Source organism: Cyclopterus lumpus, chromosome 22 (genome assembly GCF_009769545.1).
Source record: "Cyclopterus lumpus isolate fCycLum1 chromosome 22, fCycLum1.pri, whole genome shotgun sequence".
NCBI lineage: Eukaryota > Metazoa > Chordata > Actinopteri > Perciformes > Cyclopteridae > Cyclopterus > Cyclopterus lumpus.
The window spans coordinates 6,935,715-6,952,716 of NC_046987.1; the positions used below are offsets into that span (position 1 = coordinate 6,935,715).

The 17,002-nt window shown below is 42.0% G+C and overlaps 2 protein-coding genes across 4 annotated transcripts; both read left to right on the forward strand.

Moving 5' to 3' along the window:
* The first annotated feature begins 222 nt into the window (after positions 1-222).
* Positions 223-3,362, forward strand: LOC117751384 (complement component C1q receptor-like). 2 transcript variants are annotated; one of them, XM_034563217.1, is made up of 2 exons: positions 223-286; positions 1,035-3,362. In XM_034563217.1, exon 2 carries the CDS (start codon positions 1,193-1,195, stop codon positions 3,335-3,337), a length of 2,145 nt encoding a protein of 714 aa, XP_034419108.1. In that variant the 5' UTR covers positions 223-286; positions 1,035-1,192; the 3' UTR covers positions 3,338-3,362. The 2 variants fall into 2 exon arrangements, with proteins under 2 accessions (XP_034419108.1, XP_034419109.1); XM_034563218.1 differs by having other exon boundaries at positions 247-286; positions 1,220-3,362.
* A 53-nt stretch (positions 3,363-3,415) lies between these two features.
* gnmt (glycine N-methyltransferase) lies at positions 3,416-16,028 on the forward strand. Of its 2 annotated transcripts, none has more exons than XM_034563220.1 (6): positions 3,416-4,802; positions 10,836-10,963; positions 11,186-11,299; positions 11,586-11,728; positions 13,138-13,259; positions 14,354-16,028. In XM_034563220.1, exons 1-6 carry the CDS (start codon positions 4,537-4,539, stop codon positions 14,523-14,525), a joined length of 945 nt encoding a protein of 314 aa, XP_034419111.1. In that variant the 5' UTR covers positions 3,416-4,536; the 3' UTR covers positions 14,526-16,028. The 2 variants fall into 2 exon arrangements, with proteins under 2 accessions (XP_034419111.1, XP_034419112.1); XM_034563221.1 differs by lacking the exon at positions 3,416-4,802 and adding an exon at positions 8,455-8,845.
* The last annotated feature ends 974 nt before the right edge of the window (positions 16,029-17,002 follow it).

Sequence of the window (17,002 nt, forward strand, 5' to 3'; positions counted from 1 at the left end):
TCAGTGGTGGGAAAGTATTCAGACTCTTCAGACCACTCCAGAGGAAAAAAATTGCAATATAACAATTTCAAAATATGTTCCAAGGAAAAGTCCTGCATTCAAAATCCTTCCAGAAAAGAAAAATATATTATATGAGTCTCGGTGCTGCACACATTTCTCTGACGTAACTGCCGTCTTACTCCATTTCCTTTAATTGTAGTTGGGGCATTTCCTGTGTTTTAACAAAAACAAACGGAAAAGAATCAAGCCCTATCCATTCCCCTGAAGAGCAAACAGAAAGCAGGAGGTTTGAGGAAACTGCATTATTATAGTTTTTTATTTTTATTTTTATTTTTTTTGTATGTATTTAATATCAGTACCTTTATTTTTTAAAGTACCTTGATTTGTTGACTAAATTATAAATCGGGTGGCCAATAATACGATTTTCTATTAACTTTGTGTCGTGCCACATTATCTGATATAATACCCACTAGGCAGGCTCTGCACCGCTCTTTAAAAAAATAAATTCAAACCATATACCAGTGGAATAGAATCTGAATTTGGGCATTACGACTACAGAAGTCAATATTTAAAGGTTTTATCTCTAGTAATGATAACACAGTTAGACACACAATACAGTCAATAACTAAAGCATGACACACCTGCAGACTGGCAAATAAGGTCACCAACTATTTGTGACACAAGGGATATTAATATTACTAATAATATGAATAAAGTGTAGGTGTACTGTAATCCCTGTGGCAGCAGGATTGATCACATCCAGCAGCCATTGTGCTGCCATCCAGAGCGTTGATTTAAAATGTCAGAGTGTATCTGAGACTCTGACCCCTGTATGTTCATGTATTGTGAGACGGCACAATGAAGGGAGTCTGCTTCAAATAATGAAAGCCTACTGGGGCCGGAGACATCTGGAGAGGCAGTCAAAACACTGGGGAGCCTGCCATTGTTTTTTTATTTCAAAACGGAAGTGGTCAGCGGGGGGGGGGGGAGAACACGAACCCATAACTGCTGCTAAACATGGTTTCCGTTTTTAGTTTTTGTCCCAAACAGGATGCCTGAGCATGAACGTTAGTCTGAGACCCGCACCACTTGTATTTGGCTACGAATGGACAACCACATATTGGCCACGATTCACACCCAAAACTCCCGGGGACCTTCTGGATAATCAGCGTATTTACTGATCACTTTGGCAATGATGTTGTGGATTGTTTTGCTGCAGCTCTTCAACAGCTTTGAGGGTTTATCCGGAGCTGAACATGACACGCTGTGCACCTCCAACACCTGCCTTACCCTGCACATGGACAGAGTGAGCTTTAAGAAGGCCGGTCAGAACTGTGTCCACAATGGAGGTAATCTGATGACAGTCAGAAACCTAGAAGAAGAGGAAGTGCTGCGCTCGCTTCTCTCACGGATCAAGAGACAACCTCGGGACAGGGCGCTAACATTTTGGATCGGATTAAAACTGCACAGTGGGGACTGTGTGTTGGCCAACAGGAATCTCAGGGGGTTTAAGTGGGTCTCTGGACAGAAAGATTCCAACTACTCCAACTGGGGAAAAGAACCCGTCACCACATGCACGGAGGAGAGATGTGCAAAGGTTTATTACAATCCATCGGGTAAGAACCAACTGAAATGGACTGCCGGACCTTGCAAAAACCCTGCTTTTTATGCATGTAAGTTTTATTTTCAGGGAATGTGCAGACCTTTGGCTCTATTGGGGCCTGGACAAATCACCTACAGAGTGGCCTTCTCCGAAGAGCCACAGAGAAGTGAGATGCAAGTACTTCCGCTCGGAACATATGCTGATATTACATGTGGTGACCAACAGTCTCATTACTCTGTGTGCATGGGGAACGACGACGGTTGGACAGACCCTGGTCCATTCTGCGCAACAGGAATGCGTTATTGCGCGCTAAACAACGGCGGATGTGAACATTTGTGCCACCAGGATGCAGATGAAGTTCGGTGCTTTTGCAAAGAAGGTTACGACCTGGACGAGGATGGACTCACTTGCAGGATGAAAGCAACGTGCGGCCCGGAAACCTGTGAGCATCAGTGCGTATCGGGGGAATCTGGGTATTCCTGCACATGCCCGGACGGGTTGAAACTAGACGCGAACCAGCGTAACTGCTCTGACATTGATGAGTGCCAGTCACAAGCCTGTACGCATCACCTGTGCCTTAACACGCACGGCAGTTACACGTGTGCGTGTCGAGGCGGCTACGACTTGGTTGATGGTAAGTGCATGGATATCGACGAGTGCGCGCTCTCGAGTTGCGAGCACAGCTGCTCGAACAGCGTCGGGTCCTTCTCTTGCTCCTGCAACGACGGCTTCACTTTATCCGAGGACGGCCACTCGTGCGTGGACATTAACGAATGCGCGAGTCATCTCTGCCAGTTCCAGTGCGTCAACGCGGACGGCAGCTTCTTGTGCATGTGCCCGCACGGCTTCTACGTGGGGGCCGACGGATCGACGTGCGCTCCAGATGTGACAGAAGCATCGGCCGCTTCATCTGATGATGCGGCTGATGATGACGGAGCATCTGATGACGGAGCATCTGATGACGGAGCATCTGATGATGATGCAGCATCTGATGACGCAGCATCTGATGACGGAGCATCTGATGACGGAGCATCTGATGACGCAGCATCTGATGACGGAGCATCTGATGACGGAGCATCTGATGACGCAGCATCTGATGACGGAGCATCTGATGACGGAGCATCTGATGATGATGCAGCATCTGATGACGCAGCATCTGATGATGATGCAGCATCTGATGACGGAGCATCTGATGACGGAGCATCTGATGATGATGCAGCATCTGATGACGGAGCATCTGATGACGCAGCATCTGATGACGGAGCATCTGATGACGGAGCATCTGATGACGCAGCATCTGATGACGGAGCATCTGATGACGCAGCATCTGATGACGCAGCATCTGATGACGCAGCATCTGATGACGCGCCGGAGGAGGAAACGCAGGAGAACTTCACCAGGACCACAGTGGAGCTCCAACACCCGCCCCCTCGCACTGACGCGACGATTCTCGAGCTGGTGAACGATACGCACGGGGGTCAGCAAAGCAACACGTCCTTGGTGACAGGTTTTGCCAAGACAGTTAATTCCAGGGTGCTCGTCTGCGTCCTCGGTTCAGTCATCCCGGTGCTGCTTTTGCTGGCAGTGACTCTGGCTATCGCAATTGTTCGATGCAGTCGTTCCAAAAAAGAAGCGAAGAAAAGAACCACCGCAGACGGTTACTGCTGGGTGCCCTCTGGTTTGGACTCGCGTTTAGAGAAACTCTACGAGTCCATTTTGACTGATGACCTATGACCTGAGAGTGATAAGGAAGACTGTCGACATGGATCATTGTGTTTATTTATGTAATTTATGTTGTTGCAACCTCCCTACATTAGGCTATGTGTTGTTGGAGAAATTATCAAAGCACTGATCGGACAGAAATGGGAAAAATCGAAAGACAAATTGTGAATCTGAAAAGAAGTAGCTTCGGATGTGATCAGGGGTAACTTGGGGTAGTTTGGACTGATTTATTTGAGTTTAACAAGAAAAAAGTTGGCCCAGGATGTAATGTTGAAAGTCAGCTCATTTTGTATTTGGTCTTGTCAAATGTTCTGCCATTTTACCGATATACATGCTTGAGTAACGTATGCACCGATATCTGTTCACTTAACCTGTGACCAGCTCCAGGCCCGAGAACGTTCTTGTTTTTATCGCATGATTTAAATGACATAACGTTTTTTTTTTTTACAGTATGTTCACCTTTCAATACCACACGGCCCTGCGATAACGATCTTTCATTTTTCCCGTTGAATGGAGTTTGCACATCTGATGCTGGTGTAAATATAATTTATCTATAAACACATAGAGTATAAAATCAATACTGTATGTAATGTGACGATGAAGAAGTGCTATGAGAGAAAATCTAAATGAATACTTTGCTCTGATATATGAATAGGATTTTGTTATTGCATTATGTAGATCCTTGCCTTCATCAACCGTGGAAAAAAACCCAGCAGTCCAACTTTATCTCATTTCCTTCCTGTCTTTTACGTTGTCATTGTCCTGGTGGGTGGTTCCTTCCTGAGTTGCTAGCCCCTGACTCTAAGATCTCCATAACTTTAGTCAGCCAACATTATCAGAGTATCTACAGCACGACATCATGGTCTGCTTGAAACTGACTACATTTGAGCCATTGAAGGCGGTGACAATGACTATTTTGATGTCAGTGTTTATTTTCCCATCTATTAAGCCAGGATTTGCCATGAAGCAGACTGTGGCCTGCAGGCCTTTTTGCACCGGGAGTGACTGCATAACTGTAAACCGGGACAGAGTGGATTTTCAAACAGCCGAGGAAGCGTGCCGCGACAGGAAGGGAGAACTGATGACGTGTCAGTCCGAGACAGATGAGAGCACACTTGACATTTTGAGTCAAGAATTGCATGGAAACTTCTGGATTGGACTGCATTTACCAGCTGTCTCCTGCAGCAACCTTTCAGCTCCACTGAGAGGCTATGAGTGGACGTCTGGTAGCAGGCACAGAAGCTTTAGTCCAGACTTCAGCCACTGGAAAGACAGCGTTAAAGTCTGCTCTCCACGCTGTGTGTCCCTTTCCAGGGATCAGAAGTGGACCGAGAGGCTGTGCTCAGACAAAACCGATGGCTTCCTGTGCAAAACGAAGCACAAAGATGCATGCCAGGCACGGGAATTATCAGACCCAAATGTTATCCAGGACTCTGAAGGCTGTTCAGGTGCTCCTTGTCAGCAAATATGCACAGAGGTAAAAGGAGGTTATATATGCTCTTGTTTCACAGGATATATACCAGACAGCAGGAAGCCCGGGCTGTGCAAAATACACTGTGCACAGCAGAAATGTCCTGCGATATGTGAGGGAGGCGCATTTGGTTTATGCTTCTGCCAGGACGGCTTTGTATTGAGTGAAATGTTTTGCGAGGACATTGATGAATGTGTGAGCGACGGATGCGAGCAGGAGTGTGTAAACACTTTTGGAAGTTTCGTGTGCTCCTGCCGAGAAGGATTTGTGCTGAAAGACCAAGTCAAATGCATCGAACGAAAGGGCAGTGGAAGTGTTGTTGTCACAACCCCCTTGGCCTCAGGCTTTGTTAAACCAGCCAACAATGATCAAACACTGAGGGCTTCTTCAGTGCCCGCTGGAGGTTTCCTCTGGATGTGGCTTCTGGCTGTGGTGGCTGTGGCGGTGCTCGTAGTTGTGATCAGGTTTTATGTTGTGAAGCGTCAGAAGCGCAGAGAACAAAACTCCAATCAGCAGCCTTCTGTTCCTGCGCACAATATTGAGTGTTAAATCCAGTCTGAACCACGATGAGCACCTGAATACTAGTAAATATAAATACGTGGAATGAAGGTGAGCTTTTTATAGTAGGTATTTCAGAAGTGGGTGGACTGGGCCACTGAGTTATTCATCTGCATAATTAAAAGATGAAGTAAAGATAAACATCTTAACACAACATATATGTAATTTTATAAAGAGCATACTTATGTACAAGTAGTGTGTTATCATGTTGCTGCTGTTGGTGGAACTGAGAGGTCGCTTGGATATACTGCTTGGTGTAAAGTCTGCACTGTTGTTATTTTATATGAGTTCAGCATATGTTTAGAAAGAAAGGTCTCGCAAAATGGAAATCCTTTGGTTGCTCTTTAAAATGTTAAACTAAATGTACTGTGTTCTCCTGAGCCCTGTCTTTACGGAGTACACATGCATATGTGTGCATATGGGTTTAACTTGTAAATAATGAGTTTTGAAGTCTGTGAAATGATGTACAATAAGGACCACGATGGTGACTTTGAGTATCATTTTTTGTTAATTTACTGAAATAAAATATGAATTAATTCATAACAAGACCACTTTTGTTCTTAGAGCGCCATCTACTGTTTTTTTCTCGTGCTGTTTGATTGAGAAAAATTCAATACTGGGAGACCTTTAGTAAGACAACCTGCATTTTTCCAGACAATACATTTCCAAAAGTAAAATATAGGTTGTTTTCTTGGAGGACATTTTCAAATGTCACAGGATGGACACAGAAAATAAAAAAATATAAAATGATTTCCACCAGTGATCATTTATTTACCTTTAAATTAAATTAAATTCAAATACATTTAAAAAACCACTGTAGGACAGTTGAATACAACCAAGTTATATTTAATGTGATATTAACACCCATATTTTTGTTATTATTACAAGTCATATTGTCTCTAATGGCTTATTGCATCATGTCTAGATTCAAATCCTATGTGGTTTTACATGCTGCAATATAACAAAGTATTATGCAGCATCGTTGGCTCTCTGCTAAACAGATGGTCCAGCTCTAGATCAATTTCAGCTTCGGTTTCCCTGAGAATAGCGTGTTGAAAGTGACAGATTGTCAGGTCTGTTGCATTATCTTCATTATCCCTAAACATCTTTTACAACCGGCTGCATTAACCGTAATTACTTCCTTTTTTCTACAGCCAGGTACATAATGACTTTCTTATGCAGACTTAACTCACTGTTTTGAGATATGTCAAGCTTTTCTCACTGGAGCGTCCTCTAGAGATGGAGAAGCGTCTGCCTTCGCTTCTCCATCTCTTCCTGTAGGCGTCCTTCGATGTACAGTTTTACAGAGTGTGCAAATTAAGTATTTATTTTGCAGTATACATTTTTTACTGGGCTTTTTTGTTTTGTTTTAGTTCAATCGTGTTGCAGTTCCATACAGCTGCCACTAAATGTTGCTATTGACACATATTTTACTGATAGCACTTCTCCGATAACCAAATACTTCCTATTTAAAAGGACTTACAGCTGATACCTACTCCCTATAATTCCCAAATTGAAAGTATTGATAATGTTATGACACCTGATGGCAACTGGGACCTGACAGGGGTTATCTTTTAGACAAGTTAAATAATCAACCACGTCAACTCTGCGATAGTAAACTCCCAGTAATTTATCTAAATAGGAGAGGAGACTTTGAGTGCCAGTGAGCGCTGCCTTTATGTCACTGGATCTATCGTGTGTTTCCTCTTCTCTCCCAGATAAGAAGCAAAGCCGATACAACCACTACTAAACAGGAATTCCAGCATTTAATCAATAAGACAACAAGACTGCAAATGAACAAACACCATAGTAAACAAGTGGGCAAAGATAAGTGGTGACAGAAATCTCGCAATGTGCTTCGGAAATGAAAACCAAACAACTGCATACTAATGAAAACAATGATTACATATGAAGGCAACGTCCAATTCATTCTGAATAACGTCCCATTGCAGTTCCAAAATATACTAAAATATACTGAACATATTGAATAAATTCATCACATCATGATATCTCCCTTAAATAATGATCTGCCAGGTTTGTACTGCTGCCATCTGTACTGTGCTTTGTATGAGGGCTTGGCAAAGAACAACATAGAAAGCCAATTGCATAATGCTTTCTTTTATAAGTCACAGAATTAACAGAATGGGTTCCCATCTTAACCAGTAAGCCGTGCAACGGCCCGAGAGTAGATCATTGTTTTCACAATTATTATTATTGGTTGAACTACAATTGCAGGCCACTGTGTGAACCCATTCTGCCCCGGAGAGAGCTGTGTTGATAAGACTGGGTAGTACAAACCTAACCTGGATGGCACCGGTTGAGGCTGACACAACCTCACTTCTCTCAGTCAACACATGGTTCGTCATGAGCTCAGTCAGCCAATCATAACAGAAGGAGTAGCCTTTTTAAGAGGGATACAAATAAAATAAAATAAAAAAAGGTTGGGTTGTCTTTTATGCACGGCAGACCCCCTCTGAGAGAACTTTGTGTTGGCTACATTTGTGTTGCTTTGATCTTAATTTGGTTTTATGCATTTTTTTTGTTTGTTTCAGGTTGTTTTTGTTTTTCCAGAGTTGTTTATGTACTTGCACCAACTGCATTTAGATAAGTGCTAGCCAAAACAAGTACAATATAATGTATCTTGTGGCATACAGTTGCAAATAAACCATATCATGTTGCTAACTTCATTGCTATAAGTTTGTAAAACTTTTAAAGCCTCTATTTCATGCCAAGCTGTAAATTGAACGATACAATTTGAGTGAGAGGATTTCCTGAAGTTATGGCGCCCTGAGCAATACCTTACAGGCAACGCCTTATAGGTTGGCTAAATACTAATTCTGGCTAAATACTAATTCTTGCTAAATACTAATTCTGGATAATTCAGCAGGCTGACTTACCTCAGATATGTAGTAACTAAAGTATCTAATCGACCTGGTTGTACGTTGCTTTATATTGCAAAGTAGAGTGTAAATGATCCTGGGAGGCTGAATTAGGGGAATAATTACATTACCTAGTCAGGGACCTCGAAGTGGAGGCCCTTGTTTCATCCTATCAGAAAGAAGGCGTAAGTTCAAAGCGTCGTGTCATTGGGTTAAAGTTTGTCCCCCGCCTCCTCTCGTCGCTGACATATATAATAACAACCGGAATCTGGACTAGCATGTGGAGACAGCCCTGTTCGACCACAAGTAGCTCGTTTTCCTGCCCACGCAAAGCAGTCCGGTTGTTGAAGACTTCGTTCCTGTGCCGAGGAAGCTGAGACACGACACTCGACCGAGCAGCAGCATGTCAGCCGACGGCGTGTTCAGGACCCGCTCTCTCGGCGTTGCCGCCGAGGGTCTTCCGGACCAGTATGCCGACGGCAAAGCGGCGAAAGTCTGGGAGCTGTACATCGGAGACACGCAGAGTAGGACGCAGGAGTACAAGAGCTGGGTGTTGTCTTTGCTGAGAGAGCATGGGGTGCGGAGAGTACTGGATGTAGCGTGCGGAACAGGGTAATGTCAGGCCGACTCTGCAGTGGGCTTTAAATCCGAGCTGACGTGAACGTCTCGCCAAACTACATTGCACATTTGGTCAATTAAACGAATGCCCGTGTATCAGCAGCAATAACACAGTCAGTCCAAACCTTTATGCATGTTCTATATCTGCACAACCCCGTGTTTAATTCGGCATTAGTTGTATACATCAAGTCTCTGTTATTTCAATATAATAGTCGTAATAGCTATGACGAGTAGCAACTGGAGTAAAATCAGTGATGTATTGAGAAGTTTAGGTTTCAAAAGATGTGCTGTGTATGCCGAATTGAACACCGCACCCAATGGTGCACTGGCTATGCACATAAAGAGTTTAGTGACGTGGGAAAATCGGGCTTTCATAATCACCCTCCAAGTTTCTGACTGGGTGTCACCGTAAAGTACATGTCCATGTGCAGCTCCATAGCAGTCTACTTTTGTAAAATGTGACTAATGCCATTGTTTCTCCTTTTTCAGTTTTTTAAATAAACGGTATTGTTTTTTTTGTTTGTTTTTTTACTTTCTGGTACTTGTAACAGAAAAATAGAATACCTGCATTAAATTAGTTATTTTCAGGTTTGGATCATTTATCATGTAAAAGTAGCAAATATTCCCATTTTGTTTAATAAGAAATAAGATTTATAAATAAGCAAGTTAGTTTGACCGTCCTGGAATTTCAACCAGGCCTTTTAAACTCTGGACTCGACCCCGATTGGGTCAGAGTGTAATGAATGAAAGTGCAGAGTTGCACCTGGCACTGTGGCAGTTCCTGCCTGTGGCAGCAGTCTGGAGCTGGGACCCCCAGTTCAGGTTGTGGATTATAAGGGCTTTTATGTTTCAACTCTTATGGGGCCAAAAACAAAAGCATCAAGACAGAGATGTTGTTCAGTAAATCTCTATACATGTTGACATTTACGCCCACGTTATCCACATTTGAAGCACATTCTAATCAACATGGTAAATGTGTGTGAGATAACAGATGAAGGTTTTAGTGGTTGATAAACTGGTTCTGGGTTGCCGTATGGAGTTTTGACTGGTTCCATGCAGTCTGTTTATCTCTGCTGATAATGTTTGTGTGCCCTGAAACAACAGCAAGGTCATTGACTGAACTCAGACAAGCGGGCAAAATACTTGAACCTGTCCATGAAGCCTCCCAAATGGCGTTTCTGTTTGCTCGATGCAATATGTTCACATATTTTGTAATTTATTGGCATGTACAACAACATTTTACATGCAAGCATCCATTCAGTGAGCTGTCAGTTAAGTTTGAGCCGTCTGCAGAATGGGCTCCTGAAAAGTATATATTTTTAATCACCTAAAAGCAGTAATTACAGCCACTTCTATTTGCCGAATAAATATTACAGGGTTCAATAATCTTCCACTCTTGGTTGACACCACAATCATTTGCATCTCCCAAAAAGTAGACATTGTAAAACTTAATATCTCTCACATGGATGCTGGGGATCCGATATGGAGAAAATGAGAACACAGACTTGAAACCCCATTCTATAGTAAAAGTGTGTCTGGGGCGACCTGAACACGTTCCCAGTGGAATGAGGTCACAAATGGCCTCCCTATGTTTGACTGTCTCAATGTGCAGTGGTTCTGCCATCAGCGTTAGTGGAGATTCATGCAAGAGCAAAATAAGCTGCCAGATCAATATTTCTATCAATGTCATCATCGTCCTAATCATTTCCTTTTTGTGCTTTTTGCTTTGCCTAACATTTTTCTTTTTGTTTGGGTAATTACAAGTGAACCACTTAAAATGTAATTCTGTGCTGTTGCGTATTGTTGCCCATTAATCATACCATCGTTTGCCCTGAACATTAACTCACAACTAGTAACTATTTGGAAATATATGAAAGCGCACAAGAGACTTCAGTGTAATGAGAGTCCAAAGTGTGTTATTGGCAGAGCTCTTGAGGTTATGCCGCTATTTTAGACTGAACTTGTATTGTGTCTTATGTTGTAGAGTTGACTCCATCATGTTGGTGGAGGAGGGCTTTAATATGGTCAGCGTGGATGCCAGCGACAAAATGCTCAAGTATGCACTGAAGTCGAGATGGGAGAGAAGAAAAGAAGCAGCTTTTGACCAGTGGGGTACGCCATCTTTCTTTTTATTGAGATCATATTGTCATGTTTGAATTTTCAAAGCACTTAACAGTAACTTAAACCAGTGTCTTTGTAGGATAACTGTGCACGGCATTTTAGATCCTGTTGAATCAAATCACTGCAGTGTCCGTTAGTTACCGTTAGGTGGCATCCTGGTGTTTTCCTCTTTTTGTGTTTGTGTTGTTTTGACCCTCTTGTTCTCATCCTCAGTGATTGAAGAGGCCAACTGGTTGACGCTATCAGAGGATATTCAGAAACCAGGGCCCGGCTTTGATGCCGTTATCTGCCTTGGTAACTCATTTGCCCACTTACCCGACTTTAAAGGTACGTGAGAGGTTAAGGTGCAGCACCATTACTTAAGGAATACGTTTTTCCAAAGACATTGTTCTTGAATTTGCTCGTTAACGTTAAGGGGAAAAAAGAGTGATATATATATATATATATATATATATATATGGGATTCATTGCAGACTTTCTCCAACCCAACTCAATCCGTCCTCGAAGTAATGCTAATGATTCACTGCTGTCAAGACGCCAACACAATCTTATTCTAACAATGTGAATTAATTGAAGATCGTTCCGTTGATGGTGTTCATGTTATCGCTCTCAGGGGACCAGAGTGACCAAAAGTTGGCCCTTCAGAATATTGCCAGTATGGTCAGACCAGGAGGGATCCTTATCATTGACCACCGTAATTACGACTTCATCCTCGAGACCGGCCGGGCCCCACAGGGCAAAAACATCTACTATAAGGTACTAAACTGAATGTTTCCTTCACAGTGGTGCACATTGACATTGAATGGAACATTTTGTAACCCATCCAGCCGTAGTGCCCTGTATCCAACAGCTGGTGTGCTGTCAACTGACTTTTCTTGATAAGACTGTTGATATCTACAAATGCAGTAGCGCTTTTTGGTTTCTGGATGGCGTCAGAACGATCTTTCAAAATTCTGATCACTTTTATAAAAGTGCAGGTGCCAAAGTTCTGTCATGGCCAAATTCTCCCAACAAACAGGCTGCATTCGTTGGTGGGAAGCCAGAGTGGGATCAGTCCTTTGTGTTTCAAAGAAATCATCTTATTGTCTGTCCCAAGAGGCAAACCTCCGGTGCTGAAAAAATACAAAATAAAAATTGGAAGTGCCAAAAACCGGCAGTGTTTCAGTGGCTCCAAAAGCGAGAATCTCCAGAGAGCTCCATGTTCTAGCATTTGTAGTTCATCTCTATAGTTAATGACAAACGGGGGAATTTTTATATAACTCACCTGTTAAAATATCAGGCTTAACGTTTAGCATAATATATCTATATATATATAGATATATGTGTATGAAACAGCCTGTTAAATGAACAGGCTGTTTCATGATTCTGGAATGATTGAAAGAAGAGGAACAAAGGCCATCCGCAGAATAATACAAAAAATGCAGTTTGTAATTTAAAAGTCTGCTATATCTGACTTTCCGTTGCTTTGTGAAGAGGAGTTGGACAGACAGAATTGCTTATGAATGGTTTATTTACACCATCCCTAGCAGCGGCTTAGTTTAAGGCCTAAATCTCTATCTAGAGCCTGCCGGATATTGTGAGATTTTCAATGAAAGTGGCCTGAGGAAAGCAGAAGGAAATGAGGATGAGATTGGCAGCTTTTAAGACTTTTGGCAAACAGAGATAATAAGTTTGGTGTGTTCATATGTGGCTTACAATGATGTGTGGCATCTGCCTTGTAGCTAAAATGCACATTTGAAAAATGTAAGTCAACAACCAATCCTGTAATTTATTAACTCATCTTATTGGTAAAAGTGGAAAGATGTAATATGGAAATATGAAGATATAACAGCAGTTGCCAACAGCAATGAGGCATATTTGATTTATTTTCCACAAAACAAGTTCCATATTCTTTAATCTAGCGAAAGTAAGAACCAACCAGCTGGGAGGCCTAAACAAAAATACTAAGTCAACAGTCGTGTGCGAGTGTAAAATCCACTTGTGATACCTCTGTAATTCCAGAGTCTGCTCTCATGGTCCAACTTCGTCCTGCTTCACAACAGGAAGAGCTGCCTCCTGGTTTTGTTTGTCGCTCGGTCATCCCCGGAAGAAAGAGGAACGGCCTGTGAGAAGTGTTTTGGTGCCTCGTACTAAACCAGCCTGTTTCATAACTGTGTGCGTTGCAGAGTGATCTACCTCAGGACATCTCCACTTCGGTGCTGTGGCTCGACAATAAGCCCCACATGATCACTTTGGACTACACCATCCACGTGCCAAAGGCCACCATCCAAGACCTTCCTGAAGTCAGGTAGAGCGACACTCTGCTCCCGGTTCTGCTCACCAAACACTGAATGCAGCGTACGACATGCAAGTTCTCGAGCTACAAGCTGGGGAGTTTCGGTTAAAGGGGAACAGCAGCCATTTTTTTTCTTTTCATGGAGGTGATATAACTTGATAGAAATATATACGCGTATATTGCAAGGGCATGTCGGGAAACCACGATGTGGCAGCATTTTCACAGTCAACAATAACTGCCTGCCAGTGTTGACATAAACACAATATATCATTTGCTTGGGTCCAGAACCTTGGAGTTCACTGATTTGTCTGACATTGTGACCTGAAGCAGCGGCCTCTCGGTTGAAAAAGCATCGAGCAACTAATATTTGATTAGTGCCAGGGGCGGGGCTAACACTGCACCAGGGGTGGGGCTAACAACTAGGGGCGGGGCTAACACTGTCCCTGGACTTCTCTCTCCAATAGACAGCGCTTGCATAAACTATACCTACCGGGAGACAAAAGAAGTCAGAAAGGCATGACACAGTTTCTCATGAGTGTTTATTGTTAACATAAAATAGATTCAGAGAGTGAAACTAAGTTTATACGTATTTCAAATCACTGGCAGTCAATTCCTGTTTACTGCGATTCCGTTTTCACCTCGTAGTTTCCTCATATTTCCATCATGTTATATAGCCTCCGTAATTAGTAAATGGACAATGTAGTCTTTTAATATTGTACACGTGTGAACCAGTCTGCTAAAGCATTATGCCCTGCAACTGTATATGAAGTGTTACATATAAATAAATGACCTTGCCCTAACTGCCAATATTATAAGAGCTACACGCGTCAAGCTTCCTGATGCTTGTCCTTCTAGTGCATTTTCAGATCAGTGTCTTTCTAGCATTCAATTCCTCAAAGGATGGATTTCAGGCGTCACCATGCATTTGTGTGACCCGTTCTCCTTTCACCTTTTCACTCGCAGGTGTTTTGTGTGAACATTTGATATTTCTCCTCCAGTCTGGCTTGTTCTTCCACTGTGAAGGCTCTTGTAACGTTGTTTTCTGAACCCCTTCACAGTCGTGTTAAGATACTATTTCTAACGTGTGCATGCTTTGTCCTCCTCAGTAAATTCCGTTTGTCCTACTACCCTCATTGTCTGGAGAGCTTCACAGCTTTACTGAAGGGGGCCTTCAACGGCAAAATGGAGCACAATGTCTACGGAGATTTCAAGACGTACGTCCCGGGCCAGTCTGAGGCCCCGTGCTACTTCATCCATGTCTGTAAGAAAACAGCCTAGGAGCCCCACCAACCAGCTTGCAACACACAAACACGTAGAAAATAATAGCCCTTAATATGCTCATACTGTCGTCCAGATTTGGGCAAAGTCATATATGAATATGTTTGAAAAAGTATTTTATCTTAGATCTTTGTAAACAAATAAAGAAGAAAAAATGTCTTAACAGTGATTTTTTTTCTTCTCCCTATGGTCTGGAAAGTTGTAATTTATAACTGTGTGCAAAAATGTAAAGCTTTACGAGAAACAATTGGTTGATTCTGATCCCTCTTTTGACTTAAAACCCAGCGAGTTCCTAAAATGCTCAAATAGTAACCGTCTTAATGCCGAAAACACACCAGGCAGCTGTGAAATAGTTCATGTTTTCTGCGGCCCGGAGGCGTATTTATGTGTTTCAATCGAGAAGAAATCCTTTGTCACATCGGGCGACACGTCACGGGACTGTTCACTGATTGGCTGCGGGTAAACTCGGGCCACACTTGGCTTGTTTTCAGCACAAAAAAAAGCTCCATGCAAGTTTGAAAACCAATATATTCAAAATGTGTTGGACCACTGTGTTGCTTCTGTTGTACCAAAGTGCTGCTTCTGCGTTTACCTTATTTCCTCTTCCGCTGCCCGCCTCTCTAAACTGTGAAACCTTGAAATAGTGCATTTATGTACAAAGTGATGAGATATATTCTTAGACAATTGTATTTTTTTAAGTTTACAACAAGGGTCTTAAAAACAAAGATAAAGCAGCTGCTTCTTGTGAATAGGGTAGTCGTTCTTTTGCTTGTGTTTTCGAGCTGGAAAAGGAAAATACACGGATCCTAAGGCCTACTGCCTTTCTTTAAGTTCAGGCAAATCTGGCACAGCCTGATGGCAGTTTTAATTCATTACTTTTACAGGGAGTCTCCCCCTGTCAGCCATTATTAATCCCATTGAGGATTCATCCAAAACCAGAGGGCAGAATCATTGTGGGAACACTCATGAAGTCAATGACTTTAAGGCGAGTGTACTAAGTTGGTACAAAAATTAAATAAATGTAAACGGTTGCATTACAGTAATAAAACGGGAAACCCAACGGTCTTTTAAAAATGTTATCAACCAAAGATATTTGAAAAGTGTTATCTTCTGCTCAATCTTGGAATGTTTTTTTTAACTTAAATGTTAAATAATTGTGGTGCACATAAATAATGGGGTTTACCCAAAAAATAAGGGAAACGTGATGGAAAGAATAATTTATTTTCTGTATTATTCAGGTTAAAATACATTTGCTTTGAAAACCGAATTTAAGAATGAGAAAGGAGCTCCTCATGTAGAACCAAATGTACGATACGCAGTAGTTTGTGATTTGAGATCAACAGCAGGTTCAGAAAGTGGTAAGAATGACCACATGTGTGAGTGTCGCTTTGGATATAGAGATCAGAGTATTTCACAACAGTCTTATATGTATGCAAACATTTTGTAATGAACAACGACTATTGGAATTCTTTTGCATGAAATTAAAGACCATTTTTAAAATGATTAACCTGGTTATGACATTTTTATTTTCAATGACATGTGTCTGTGACATGAGTGGTACTAATTCAATTAAAAGATTGAGTTTGGGTTTAATTTTTAAAATCCCGGTGATCGCAGGAGTTGACTTTATTAGTAGATCAAGTAAAGATATTTGTACTTGTATATTTTAATTCCGTGTGAACTAACACGAAATGCGTGAATTTCACTGTTTTCAGAAACGTGAGCATCATGACAACCGTGTCAAAGCAACCGATAAAAACTGTACATTATAGTCTAGATCTTTTCTAGATATTAAATGACAGCAATTGCCATGAGCTCCTAATACTGCCTACTAAAAAGGCATCAGTTGTCCTCGGAAGTGCAGAATACAGGCTGGACACAAGAGGGCAGTATTGCATTACATGAAGCAGACAAAGTCCCACAGATGAGGACCAAACTCCATGAGTGAACTTCTTTTGTCTTTCTGATTGTTAAAATGTATCATTACACAAATGCCATTCTTCAACTTAATCAAAGTAAGTTTTTAATGTTGAATTTAATTTAAATGCCACTGGTCTGCTGTGTTGTGAATGCTAAACTCTTTGATCACCCACTTTAAAGACCCGAGGCCTTCAAGTTTAGTTGACTTGTTTTATTGTGTAAGGTTTAAACCTAGATGAATATATGTATATATATATATATATATATATATATATATATATATATATATATATGTATATATGTTTTTCTTTCTAGATACTGCTACAACACAATCCAATCCAAAGTGCAGTAGAAAGTCCTCAGCCCCGATAAAACCAACTGCTTCTTCACAGTTGGACACTTTGTCAGTGAGTGACATTTCCTGCCTCGTGCGTCTGACCTCTGAACATGAACTTGCTCACCATCGTCCAGCTTGTCCTCCCTGGAGTGGAGGGTCTGCAGCTCATCTCTCCCCATGTCTCCGAGGTATGCGATCCGACTCTGTGGTAGACGGCCGT

Bases quoted from the DNA above. Each gene is read 5' to 3' on its own strand.
- LOC117751384 (XM_034563217.1), top strand. From the start codon at position 1,193: ATGATGTTGTGGATTGTTTTGCTGCAGCTCTTCAACAGCTTTGAGGGT.
- gnmt (XM_034563220.1), top strand. From the start codon at position 4,537: ATGAGTGGACGTCTGGTAGCAGGCACAGAAGCTTTAGTCCAGACTTCA. The intron at 11,300-11,585 runs GTACGTGAGAGG...TATCGCTCTCAG, and splicing joins CCACTTACCCGACTTTAAAG to GGGACCAGAGTGACCAAAAG. The intron at 11,729-13,137 runs GTACTAAACTGA...TGTGCGTTGCAG, and splicing joins GCAAAAACATCTACTATAAG to AGTGATCTACCTCAGGACAT.